General features: G+C 34.5%; 1 protein-coding gene across 1 annotated transcript in view; it reads left to right on the top strand.

Annotated features, from left to right (window-relative positions):
* The window catches only part of ASXL3 (additional sex combs like 3, transcriptional regulator), a 131,068-nt gene that overhangs the window by 51,541 nt on the left and 65,198 nt on the right, over nt 1-14,329 (top strand). Inside the window, exons 5-6 of the mRNA XM_011361811.2 lie at nt 7,349-7,466; nt 8,413-8,532. Coding sequence (XP_011360113.1) covers nt 7,349-7,466; nt 8,413-8,532 — 238 coding nt within the window. The remainder of the gene's footprint in view (nt 1-7,348; nt 7,467-8,412; nt 8,533-14,329) is intronic.

The following is a 14,329-nucleotide window of genomic DNA, read 5'->3' as shown; positions in this document are numbered from 1 at the left end:
CTGATCATTTGCAAATCTAGCATCATTCTAGTGATATAGTATGTATAACAAGGAAAGAGAAACCACATTTTAAAATAAAGTCAAAATTTTCTTTAAAAGTTCCACCAACCTGTAACGCTTCTTAATATTCACATCCAGTCTCTTAGAATGTCTCTGCCTACTTCTTCTCTACTTCATGCAAGAAAACTTAGGAAAGAAACAAAACGTTTTTGTACTGAACTGTGTTACTTTCTTATTCTCTATTAATTATTGAAATTGCAGTATTTTCATTCATTGGGATTATATTTATGGTATAACAATGTTTCATCCTACATAGGTCAAATAATCTTTGCCATTTATATTATTGCTCTTGTGAAAATGTTTTAGACACCAAAGAATAAAATTCAATGTTGAGATCCCTTTTTAATTGCTAAAATAAAGGGTGGGAGTCTAGGAAAGGCTTATTCAGGCAGCAAATAGGATGCTCCAACAAAATACTAACCAGGATAGAACAGAAGATACAAAACGGGACAGTGGTAGTCATAGCATTTAAGAAATATAGTTGTGATCATAAATGAGACTCATACTTCCAAAGGGCAGTGATTTAGAAAATGTGCACACCATGAAATCTTGCCGTATATGAACGTAAAGATAAATATTCACATCTCTGAATTGCCATGTGTCATTTTTTACTTTCTCCATTTTGGTTTCATATCATTTAAACATTTTTAACAATTATGAAAACATTACACAACTTTGAGTTAGTGGTTTTTTGTTTTGTTTTATTGTAGAGCATGTGTTCATGGGAAGTGCCTCTTGCTCGCTTAGGATCTAAGCCTTGTTTTAAGAAATCTGTTCCGAAAACTTAATGTCCTTAAAGAGTTATTTATAAATTTTATAAAACTTCCTATTGTTTAACCCAGTAACAAATTAGTTACCAGGAGAATATGGCACACTATGTATATAGCAGATATGCTAATGTTTGATTAATAATCAAATTCATATTGGAAATACATTTAGAAGGAAAGCTGTTCTTGCAGAATTTTGCTCAGATTCCCTGTAATTGCTGAATTTAAGACAGCATTTCAAAAATTGAACATGAAGCATTTTAAATTGTAGCAGCCTCAGCAAATCTGCAGCTTTCTTTTAGATAGTTGAATAGCCATGTAGAATTCTTTGTAAGTCTATATATCCATATATATCCATATATATGTGTATATGTGTGCATTCTGTGTTTTTGAATGTTTCGTGTGTATATTTACATGTATAAATCATAATTTTATGAACATAGGGCCGGCTGAATGACCCTATTAATAATTGTATTATCTGACACTTATTCTTCTGATTTTAGACATTATGCCCTGCATTTTACTGGTACTATGCCATGTGTCCTCATACAAATTCTTTAAGGTATGTACTAGTATCCCTGTTTTTCAAATGAGGAACCTAAGGCCCAGAGAAGTTAGATAACTCGCCCAAGATTGTCCAGTAAGTCTTGGAGATGACATTTGATGCCAGAATGATAGCTTCAGATACTGCCATTTTAACTAATGCTTTCTTTCAGCATATGATATGTAATAGGTGAAATTTTACATTATCCAAGGAAATTTAATTTTTGAGTATTTATATAGAGTAAAGAAAGCAAAACAGGATAATCATTAAGAATATTACTTTCAAACACAGACTGCTTATGTTCAATATCAGCACATATTAATGGTAACTACTCAAAAAATATTAGCTTTTATCATTTTACTAGAAGTGTTTTGTGTGAGTCAGTAGGGCTTTGGTAGTTCAACTATACATTGGCCAGTGCAGATTCTTAGAAAGAAGTAGGTAAAAAAAACCAGAAACAAATTCCAATAGCTTTATAAGCATAAGGATAGTGAAAAATAATAATTTAAAACAAACGTCCATACAAAATAAGCCAGACATATTTCCCAGACTGGGGCCTCCACCCCAACCTAGACCATGTTGCTATAGAGAATGGGTCCTCTCTGCAGTACTGTTGGCTGCAGTGTATTTATAGGCTAGACAGTAAAGAGACTGTAATGCCCCTTGGCTATTGATATAATTTTCATTCTTTCTAAGTACTTGGGTCCCTTCTCCTTTCTAATCATCAAAATGTTAGTTAACACCATTTGTTGAGTGTAATTGCATGATTAATATATTGTTATTTCAGTAGATTTTTTTTTCTGAATAAGCATATTCAGAATAAGCATATGTAGAAGCTTTTGGAGAATAGCAAATTGCTGATTATTATCTTGTTCCCTGTCTTCTTTCTGCCTTGGTATTTTAGTTGTAATGATCCTAAAAAGTATAGAATGATTAGATTTTGGATTTTAAAGAAGGATAATTAAGAAAGATTAAATTTTGGAAGTTTTTAAATAGCAGAATCAAATGAAAGTTTTAAGAAGGATGAGGTCTGTTACGGGAGGTAACATGGCACAGAACAGAACCTTTCTATGTTTCTGTTGGTTTATTTTTCTTCATTATTTAGGGTGGTAGAATTTATTCGCAAAGTTGCACATCCTTTTTCCTCTTCGTATCACAAAGCAGATATATTCTTGGTATTTTGCTTTAGCTTTATATGTTTGACCACTACTGTGAAATTCCAAAGGTTATGTTGCATGATAGCAGTTTGTGAATGTGGGCGCTGACATTTAGCGTCCTAGCAACAATGCAAGTTGTTGGTGCCTGACACCGCCAGCTGTTCCGTGTGTGTGTGTGTGTGTGTGTGTGCGTGTGTGTGTTTGCAATTATTTTAGCATTCACAGCATGCGATATCTTCAGATTTTTTAGTGAAGTGCTTGTTGCATTCAGTGCATTCTTCAGTTACATTATTGGTGGTGTTTATTAAAATAAAGCAGGCATTACTTGCTTATGTAAATTCCAAGATAACACAGAAGCCTCTGATTTTAGGTTTTATTTTATTTTTCATTAGGGTGGAAACGAGGATCATTTAATACTTGTAGAGTTATCTGGTGAGCTTTCTGTTTTAAAAAAATGTTTATATAAAGATTTTTTATTTTGTCTCTCTTTACAAGAAAGTATCGCGATTCAGGGCTAGAGAAAAGCATGCTGAGTCAGCACCTCTTGATTTCTTTCTTTTCCCTTAGACCCAGAATTATTATTGATGTATGATATGATCTTTACTTTTCCTAGACTGGTTTAGCTCTGTTGTGTTTGTTTCCTTTAAAAACTAAGTTTATTTCCAATTTTAAGCCTGTAAATGTTGTTCATACTGGTGGTACCTGGAAGTATTAAACTTCACAAGTTTAATGTTCTCCGTGTAGCTTGGACATGACGACATTATACACGTGGGCAGCTCAAAGGTACATTCTTTCATAGCAGACTGTATTTATATTTGCCATCTACTTATTTATTTGGGGGTTTAAAAATTTATTTTTTGAGGGGGGGGTAACTTTTTATTTAGGTTTTGATATTGCTTCTTTCTAGATTTGAAATTATAGGATTTACAGTTGTTCAGTAAGCTATTCCATTAGCATTCCAATGTATAGCTGAGGCCTGAGTAGTTAGAAGTACTTCATTGATATCATCCTCCTAAAATGAATCAAGACTAATATAGTAAGACTTATTGCATAAAATCAATGTCAAAATAAAACCATGTTGCAGATTAATCAACAGGATCCCAGGGCCAATTGAGACCTTTAGTGCGGAATAGAAAAAAGCCACCCTCACCCCAAACTGTCACCACAACAAAAAAGTTTTCCCCTTTCATGGTACCCTTGTGCAGAAGAAACCTTCCATGACCAACTAAAGTGGCCTTCCTAATTCTATTTTCTTAATCTACTATCTGGATTTATATTTTCTGGGTTGTGGATACCCAAGCTTAGTGACAAGTTAAATTGCATTTACCTTCTATTACATTTGTAACATAATATAAAATAGGAATTTTTTTGTTTTCTTGGAATTTTAGCTAAAGTTCAAAGTTGAGGACAGTGGGATACAAGTGTGCCCTTTAGTGAAGAAAGGTGCTAGACACAGCTTCAAAGGACTTACTGAAAGAAGGCCAGATGGCCACTGACCATCTCCCAAGAGCCTGTATAGAAACAGCACTGTGGATTTCCTATTTAAAACAGCTTAACCAACAGTATAATCTCTGTTCTACTAGGACATTTACCCAAGTAATTTACTCTGCATCACGCAGCTTGTTAAGTGTTCCAGTGACTCTGCAACCTCATCCTTAATCATTGCACCACATAGTGATTAAGACAGCTCTGAAACAGCCCGTCTGCCTGCAGGTCAGCACATTAGAGGAGGGGGATTTTACCACCTCTCTTGGGCAGTGGTCAGGCTCATTTATTTAGGGAGGTGAGGAGCACTGGGACTATCGTTTAGTAGGTGTCAAAGATTGGTGCCTTTGGGCCTACTTTGGCTCAGAATCATCTTGATTGTGTCTGGCATGTGTTTAGAAACAGGAAAACTCACTAAAAATCCAGTTGTGTTGGTTCTTTTGAGTCATTACTGCCCCTTCCATTGGGGTGTATGTGTCCCCACTCACTTCAGCCTCCCTCGTCATTGTCTTATCCCAGCCACGTGGTCCAAAAAGCATTGCACATATTTTGAAGGAATTGTGAGGAGACAAGCAGTGTCCATGTGAGGAGTCAGTGCGTACATAGTTGCTGAAATAGTTACATAATCACAACAACAAAACATGAATAGCTAGCTTCTTTACTTGCTGGGCGCGAGCCCTACAACAGAGACCAGAAATATAAGAACTATATAAACATGTATGATAGTGTTAGGCAGGGTTCACTATATGACCCACCTCTTGGACGAGACAGATACTAGAGTTCTCTTGTTTGGAGCCGGTACAAACTCTCCCAAACACCTCAGTTGAATCAGCATTGTTTTCCCCCATCCGTCTATGTCCTGACTTGCTTGGAGGATATCCTGGGTGTCCAGGGTCAAATAAATCCAGCTTTCCAGAAAGTGGATTGGAATCTTCAAGTAGCCTAAAGTGACTCAGGCAAAAATGACAGCAGATCTGGTAAATACAATCAAGATGCTGCTTCTGATAAGCTGGATTCTGATGTTCCTCAGAGTTTACCTACTAGCCTGCTGCTTTACTACTGTGACTAGCATCATAGTAAACAGACTTTCCAATGTCTGCTTATTTGCCCCTAGAAAACTTATTTGAGGTCAAATATAATGCTTGTTTTTCAGAGGTAACAAAAAAGTATATATATTTTTTGTACACTTAAAACAGTCATTTTTTTTTGTATGGCGAGCATTTAGTATTGGTCACCTGCAGGTACATAGTGTTGCATTTCAGTATTTTTTAAAATGTTCTATTAAGAAATGTTGTTCGAATGATTGACTAGGAAATCCATTTTCAGAAAAAAATCACTGAAATGGACTCATAGGATAGCATTCCTTTTTTCTTACCTTGGTTTCATCTCGACTGTTTAAAATTCGAAATAGCTCTGAGTTTTATTATTATTGTATTATTATTATTCCTGTCATGGTTTCTTTTTATCCAACTACTAATTTTTCTACAGTAGAGTCTTCTCAGCTTTAAAAATTGAGTATGAAAATTTTATTACTTATTATTTACCACAAATACTATAAAAAGACATACCATCTTTGACTTTATGATTCCAGCTTTTAGTCTTATTACTTCATCTTTTTTTTAACCAACATTTTCCAAAATACACTTCTCCACCCTGACATAAAATGAATATTTTTTAAATGCCTATTTGGATTGCCAAGGGAAATAGTTGAAATCAATGATATATAGACTCCTAAAAACTTGTCACTCTTTGTATAGGTTTTATTGTCTTGTGAAGTCTTACATAGTGGGCAAAGATGGACTTAATTATAACTTAAGACACCATGTTGCTATGTTCTCTTTTATTATTGGATTGATAGGTTGATGTCTAGAGAGATTTATGCAATTATGTATACACCTTGATGGAAGAAAGAGCAAATGTCTTAAATATTTTATAGCACACATGCTTTCATTAAATGTATTATTGACAGCAAGCTGAAGGTGAGGAAGACAGAGGATGACATCTTATTCATTTTTGTATTTCTTGTCCACCCTCAGTGCCTGGTACTTTAAAAAAGCTCAGTAAATCTAAGAATTGAAAGGAAAATGTCCTATCTTATTATAAGCAACAGAATCATTTGTAATAGATTTCCCAAGCCATTTACTTTCCGCTGTGGTTTTAAATCTCATCTGAATATGCCTTCTCTCATTTAAATGGTATTCAGTGTTTCACTTCTATAATTATTTGATTGCTAAATCTTTGATCAACAAGTTAGACATTCAGCTAATACCCTTTGCAAATAAAATGTGATCATTTCTGACTAATATACCGTCAGTGCATTTCAGGAGATTGTGAATATTGGTCAAAGATCATTAATCAAGTAACTGAGATATTATAAAATTGGTAGAAATTATGCAGAAACCAGGAATGAAAAGGTTTGAGGCTCTCTGTGGTCAGCCTTTTAACCTTTTGAGGAATTATAACATTCCTATAACTATGAATTTAATGTCTCTTTAGTTTCGTGTGCTTAAGATCCTTTTTATTACAGGTAATTTTTGGCATAAAGCGATCAGCTAGATAAGCTGTATTTCAGAACTTTTAAATGTCTTTTATTACATTATCACCATCGTGGTTGATTCATTTATGAAACACAAAGCACTCCCATTTGGAGAGATTTATTCTCTTATCGGTTTTTTTTTTTTTTCCTGGATTTGCCAGAACACCGTAATGTTCGTGTTCTGAAGGTTAATGCCCAAAGTCAAGCAGACAGAAGCCAAGTGCTGCAAGGTTTCCAAGATTAGGACTGATTCCCTTCACAGAAATAAATGATTCCTGCCATGTTCAGTGATTTTGTGCAGCGCTCCCCACGGCCGAGTGAGTGCATCAATACTGTAGTCCTTACCTGCTGTACATACTGATGACACTCGGTGTTAACTTGATTGACTGAGCAGTGCACTGGAGAGGACGCACCTGCTAGAGAAGTGCAGACACATATATTTTTATCCTGTTCTCGAAACATTTATTTTACATTTATTTTACTTGGGAGTCATGGTTTCAAATTCCATGGGCTTTCAAGCCACACTGCTAAGGTAGAACAAACCTGTAAGTGCTGCTTTGTTTTCAGCATTATACCAAAAATGGTCTCAGATTTATACCCTTTGCCAAAGCCTGATTTTATGCTTTTGAGGGAAAATGACATGAAGGTGACTATTAAGAATCCTGACAAATTAGTAACTGTGGAATTTAAGTCTCTTAAGAGGTTCTATCTAATGATGGGCAAATGGATCATTTAATTCAATTCTGAGAAATCATTTTGGCTATGTTTTTATGTTATATTTTATTATCGTGTTTTATAGGCTTTGAGGCAGCAGCAGAAAAGAAGAAATGGAGTCTCAATGATGGTAAACAAGACTGTTCCTCGCGTTGTTTTGACACCATTAAAAGTGTCTGATGAGCAGTCGGATTCGCCTTCAGGTAAAGAGCTAAAATATGGTATGCTTGGCCAGTTTCTTCCCGAAGGAAACTTCCTCACTGAGAAAGATGTCATGAATTCTCTCTGCAACCGAATGATATTTCCACGTGAGCTTTTGTTTATTTTATACCCTTGACTCAGTGATTCAAAAAAAAAAAAAAATAGGGTATTTCACTCTTAAAAAAATGCACCAGTTCACTCATCATCAAGGACTTTATTTGTCAATAGGCATAAGAAGATGTGTGGGGCTGCTAGGTGGATTTATTTTGTTATTGCTTTGGCTTTTGTTTCGATGTTGAACTTTAGTGATGGACCACACGCTGATGTGTAATGCCTTCAAAAGCAGTTCTCCTGTGAGTGTGAATTTGTTTTTCAGTCCTCTGCTGCAAAATCAAGAATCCCTTATTAGTTTTTGTGTTCTGGCAACATTCTTCTCACCTCAGTGCAGCCCTGACCTTTTATAATTTACCTTCTGTCACTTTATCAGCTTTGTGCCATTCTGTTTATTATAGACTGATATTTGCATTTTCTGTTCCTATTTCAACATAAAGTTATTTATAAAGGTATGATCTCTCTCTCCCTTTAAGCCTCTCTTCTTCCTTCATCTTTCTGTCTCTGTCTCGCATTGTCTCTAAATGATATAGTACCGTTGAAGCTTATTCGTGTATTTTTACAGAAGATCTGAGTGTTTCTTTTAAAAGCTATCAGATCAGTGAACGTGTTTTTGACTCCACTATTAGGCCATCTGTTCTTGCTTTTTGTTCTGTTTGATTGATTTATTGGGCTTTTCTCTTTGTATCTAGTAGAGGAATCAGATTGTGGCCAAAGGTACTGAATTAACTTTTAGAAAAGGAGATTTTATCTACAGTTTTTAAAAACAATTTTAGATTTATCTTTTCAAGGACAGCAAGAGGAAGATAATGACATAATAACTATTTCCTTTTTTAGGATCCGAATCTAAAAATGGTGAAGCAGACAGTTCAGATAAAGAAATGAAACATGGGCAAAAATCTCCCACTGGAAAACAAACAAGTCAGCACTTAAAACGATTAAAAAAGTCTGGTTTAGGTGAGTGTTCAGTAGACTATGACATTTCACATTTTATAGATTTATATCTTTTTGAATGAAATTATAGTAAATCTCAGAACATTTTTTAATGGTTAAACAAAAAAAAATTTAATCTTTCCAATTCATCTAAACCAAAAAGGGTGCTAAGTAAGGAAACATAGTTATAAAGGAATGCTCTGAAGCATTAAGATTAGTAAATTGTGAATATTGCTTAAATATTGCTAAATTTGTAAATGACATTATCAGATGAAGCAGAGGCTAACGATGAGAGATTTAAAATGATATATGTGTTTAAGTAATCATCTGTCAAGTCATGATTCTGTCTAATGTGCAATATTTTGTTTGTGCAACTGGATTTCACTTTACTGGAATATACTTTATTGGGGGAAAATGCAATTTGTATAGCGTTCATTAAACTGGAGAGTACATTGTAGTTGGGGTCCACTGTGGTAAAACTCTTCCTTGCTTTTCATCTGTGCTGCTTGAAATATTCAGTAATGCTTGTCTGAAAAAAGTGTAAAATTGCTGAGAAGTGTGAGAGACACAGTCCATGGGTCTTGTTAAGTCAGCACCAGGTTTTCTTGTGAAGATTTCCTTTCTGATAACTTTTCATCAGGAACTTTGTGGCAGCACACTGAGGGAAAAAGGCATATGAGAATTAAAAAGATGAAAATAAATGTATCCTGGGACGAACATTGCAATTCTCTACTGAATATGCCTTGTTGGATGTCTGGACGTAATGGCTTCATTTCTCTCTCTCAGTTATTTTACCTCTGAGTACGGTAATGATAATGACCTGGATCATTGTAACATTTTGTAAAATGGTTGATAGAAACTACAAGTTTATTGACCTGAACTTTATTACTGGTTCTGCCACTTATTTTCTTGGCAACTTAGGGTAGTTCTTATTTATAGAACTTATCTGTTTATAAAATTCAAGCGAGATTTTGACCCATTTATTTTAATTTTTTAGTAAAGGCTTATTGATTGCCTACTGTATACCAAGAATTTTGCTAAATCCTAGGAACATGTTTTCAATAAAAAGTCTTTGATTAAGATTTATATATTCTTAGATAAGATCTCTTTGTGGAAGCACAAATTATTTTCGTTTTAAATTCTTAAATGTGGCATAGTCACCTCATTTGCATTATTTCCAAGACTAAATAATTTTATAGTTTTGTGTAGCCCAAAATGTACGAGAGTGTGTTTGTGTATAACCACATTTACACATATACTGATATATTTTTTTCTACTAGCCTTTTGGATGTTGTAAAGTAAGTATTTTAATATGGGAAGCTTCTGAAATAGAAAACTGTAATGAGAGAATGATATGTAAAGAATGTCCTAAAAAATGCTATGTTATGATACCCTAAGTAATTTAAAAGTCAGTGACCTTCAGTTAAAAATAGTCTGCTACCAGCCTCTGTAAAGTCAATGTCATAGCATGAATTTAAGAAAATTGAAGGCACAGAGCCCTCTCTATTTAATTACTTAGCTGACTGACATCAGGACTGGAAGTCAACAAGAGTGTATACTAGGTAATCAAGACCTTCTCAGGCACTCAGGTCTTCAGTCAGGATCTCTTGAAATCTAATTGTTACTGAGAAGTCTTGCATGCCAGTAAATGTCTTACATGTTAAAAATTGTATCATCAGAGTATTTTATCTGACTTGTTAGCAAATTAAAAAGGCAACAAAGGAGATTACTCCATTCTTTTCTACCTGCTTTCTTTTAGACTACAAAGTCATAGAAATAATGAAGCTACCTTAATGAAAGAATAGAGAAGTAAAGTCATATTCACCGCCCATATTTAATGCAGTGGTCTAGCTATTTTGACAAAAGTTATCTCATTTAGTCTTTACCTCAGTTATGTACAACAGAATTATTTCCATTTCTCAGCTGAAGAAACCGATGCCTAGAGGATTACAGTGATTTGCCCATAAATGACACAGCTAAGATTCAAGCCAAGGCATAGCTAGCTCCAAAGTTTAAACCATTGATTAACATGGTTAGATGTGGTCTGACTGTCAAATCATCTAGTCTATATCATAGACCTGTAGCCACTACTGAGAAGCAACATGGCACTCTGTAACATCATGAATCTGCCATCCATGTTAAAATGTAGGCACATGATTACACATAGAAGAGAAGTGAGGGACTATAAGATTTCCTGGCTGATCCTGTAAAATCAAACAGACTGTGGAAAAGATGGGATTTAAATCAAATCAATTAGGGTAACAATTTGTCAAAAGTAAACTGAAGGTGATTACTGAGAAGGAACTGTGACTGACTGACTAACCTAGCAAGCAGCCGGGCGGAATGGCTTATTTTGTGCAAAATAGTACTTATTAAGTAGTACTTATTAAGTAAGCCTCCAATATATGCCCAGTACTAGAAAATGAAAAGTGAAAAAATGTAAAATGAAAGAAAGAGCCATAAATGTGACCATCTCCAGACGGTAACCCACGTCTCTTTTGGAAAATAATATTTTTGATGTTCTATGACCTTAGAAATCTTACAGAGTAAAAGATTCTAGAAGCATTTTAGAGTGAAGATGGTATTTAATACTCCATAATGCACGTTTATGTACATTTTGCTCTCCCCAATTTGCCATTAAGTTGTTAATTCCTTGGGAATTCCTTCTTGTCCATCTTTGAAGTTCTCGCCACACCTATTACATCACTCTTATTTAGTAGGTACTGAATAAGTTTTGAATTAATTATTTGTAAGTAACTGAATGAGCTAGTAAGTTGGTCTCGATGTATGAGGCATCCTGGAGAGGGCTTAGAGCACACAATAAAATGTGTAGATATATTTTCAATAACCCTCAGTCATTCTTGTTCTGATAGTGACCTTGAGATCCTTATGAGAAATATATCAGTTAGCATAAGGACCTATTACTTTTGACTCTGATGATCTTATGGTAAAAAAACAAAACCTTGTTAGTCCTCTCCCATTTCTTAATTATGCATGGTAGAAAACATTATTCTGATTTGCATAGAAACAAATGCAATAATATCGACAAGGGCTCTTTTATATCATATATCTTGAAAATTATTAAAGCAGTAAATATTGAACCACCAAATAGTCAGTTGAAACCACATCCAGTGAGATGAAAGGTAGGTGACAGCTGAAAATGGGGTTTGAAATGCACGTTTTCTTGCCTAATCAGTTGTTTTAATATCCTGTCTCCTTATCTTAGCATAGGATGAAACTCATTTAAAACTTCCCCTATGGAGTTCCCTGAGGTACCTGTGGTACATTATAATCTTGCAGTCTACAGGGCACTTAGAAGATGGATCGTGAACATTTTAAAAAGTTGGCTTAGTGATATTCTCTCTTACCACTTGTTTTATATTAATTTCTCATATTTTCCCCTAAAATATAAGTTCCTTGCATTAGTGGTCATTTACCTAAATCAGTTTTTAATGACACTTCTTTCTATCCCATCACCACAGTAAGAGTTTAAAAAGTGCCTGCTAAACAAATCTGAGATTCTAGTGGATGTCTCTAAGGGTTTTGTCATAAATATCCTCACTAAGCTCAACTTCTGGGATGCATTCCAATATATTTTATTTGGTTTCATCTTTTTGTAGTGAAGTATTATAACTTTACTAGTGTCATAAAATTTATATACTTTTAAAATAATGTAGAAAAATAAAAATAAGATTTGAATAATAACCCTAAATCTATCATGCAAAATAACTCCCCCCAGTGTTTTATAAACATTATTTGACATCTCTTAATGTGTATGTATAGGAAGAGATCATCTTAGAAAAACTGTGTTCTATTATTTCAATTAAAAGTATTAAATTTAAGTTTAGGCTGAAAAGTAAAAAAAGAACAGAAGTAAAAAAAGAAAATTGCTAATCATTGCCACAAGATATATTCATATCCAAAAGTACTCTCCAAAGATATTAAAAATATGAAAATTCAAAATAGGAGTGATTATCTTTTTAACTATTCATTTAACTTTGGACCAGGGATCCCTAACCCCCGGGCTGTGGACCACTACCGGTCTGGGGCTGTTAGGAACCGGGCTGTACAGCAGGAGGTAAGCGGCAGGCAAGGGAGCAAAGCTTCATCTGTATTTGCAGCTGCTTTCCAGAGCTAGCATCACCGCCTCAGCTCCACTTCAGATCATCAGGCATTAGATTCTTATAGGAGTATCTGTCCCTGGTGCCAAAAGGTTGGGGACCACTGCTTTGGGCTATATATTATAAAGGATGTGGAAATAATTACAATTACAGTCTCTCCTGCCTCCATGTTTTTGTTAGTTATATTATTTTTTTTAAACATCAAGGTTGTTGACATATTTATATTCTGTTTTATAATCAGAATCCCCATAATGCATTAACCCTGGTACTATATTTTAATGGATTCAGTGCTCTCTGATAGACTTTTTACACAATTTCTTCATTGGTAAAGGCTATGTGGATTGATGTAGATGATTAGATTTTGTCCTCTTGATAAAATTTTTTCCCTTAGACTTTACTCTTTAAAAGCCTGTTTTTCTTCTCTGAGCTCACTCAGAAGCATTCCTCCCTAATATCTTTGAGACAATGAAGAATTCTTTTATTTTGAACTATTTCTGTTTTTTTGGCTCATTCCTCCTATAACAAAAGGCTCTGCTCTGCCTCTGGCGTATGCTCCTCTCTGTGTGACTGGTATGTCTCTGTTTCTGTGTTTGTGCATTTTATACATAAATCCCGTGTGGGTTCCCTTCTGGGAAATATGAATCTTTCAGCCAGCAGACTACCCACTGATCAACAAGAGCTCCAAAGTCTGCAGCCTTTTCTCAGATTGGTGCTCTTCCAACTCTCTTTGGTCAAAGTAATAAGAGAATTTCCCTGGCTCTGGACACATTCTCATGATTTTTATCATGGGGTCTGTCTAGTGTCTTCTTACATAGCATACACTCTCATTGTGGCAAGTTGGCAACTGTTGCTTCTCCTCCCTCCTTCTCTCGACCTCAACTACTTTATACTCTGGTGTCCAGGAGTTAGGCACTAAAACGATTACATCTTTTTCTTCATCTGAATACTTTAGGGAGGTGAGTTACCAGCTTTAACAAGATAAGACAATCATATAATTGGATTGTTCCTAAGCCAATTAAGAGTAAATGCACAAGGATAATTAAAAAGAAATTAAACATTCTGTAGGGTAGCAAATTTAGCAATAAGTTTATCTACTCCATTTTGTTCCAAAATTAAAAACATATTTTTACTTAGATGGACATCTTTGAAATAGATCTTTTGGTTTTGTCTTAAAAGAGTATATACTTCTCTGAATTTTTTTTTCCATGACATTCTTAAAGAGTTTGAACCATACTAAATAATAACCAACAGAATAAGTTCTACTTCTCACGTTGCTTATAACATAAATTTCAAAAGTTTTTCAATTTTTTCATTTCCCCACCTCCCCTCCCAGTCAGAATCACTCTTGGTAATTGATCTCAATTCTTTCAGATTGAGGCTCTTTAGGCCATAAAAAAAAGAATTAAGCAAATTTCTTTCCTATGTTTTCAACATTTCTGTCTCTAGGTTTTACCTTTACCTCTTCTGAGAAAAGAAACTTCTTCCTAATTCTCTTCCTGTGGTCTTTTTTGTCATCGTTGTGAAATACTTCAAACATATAGAAAAATACAGATGCTAATAAAGCAGACATTGACTCAACAGATACTGGAGTTTGTCAGATTTGCTTTAGATTTTTAAAATATAGGTACAACTTTTATACTTTTTATATTTATAAGAGATTGGCCAAAAATTTTCTCTTAGTTTATCCTTATATGTACTTA

This window comes from Pteropus vampyrus, unplaced genomic scaffold (genome assembly GCF_000151845.1).
Source record: "Pteropus vampyrus isolate Shadow unplaced genomic scaffold, Pvam_2.0 Scaffold3, whole genome shotgun sequence".
In the NCBI taxonomy this organism is placed as follows: Eukaryota; Metazoa; Chordata; class Mammalia; order Chiroptera; family Pteropodidae; genus Pteropus; species Pteropus vampyrus.
Note: the sequence above shows the minus strand (reverse complement) of the source record. Positions and strands in the feature narration are given on the sequence as shown.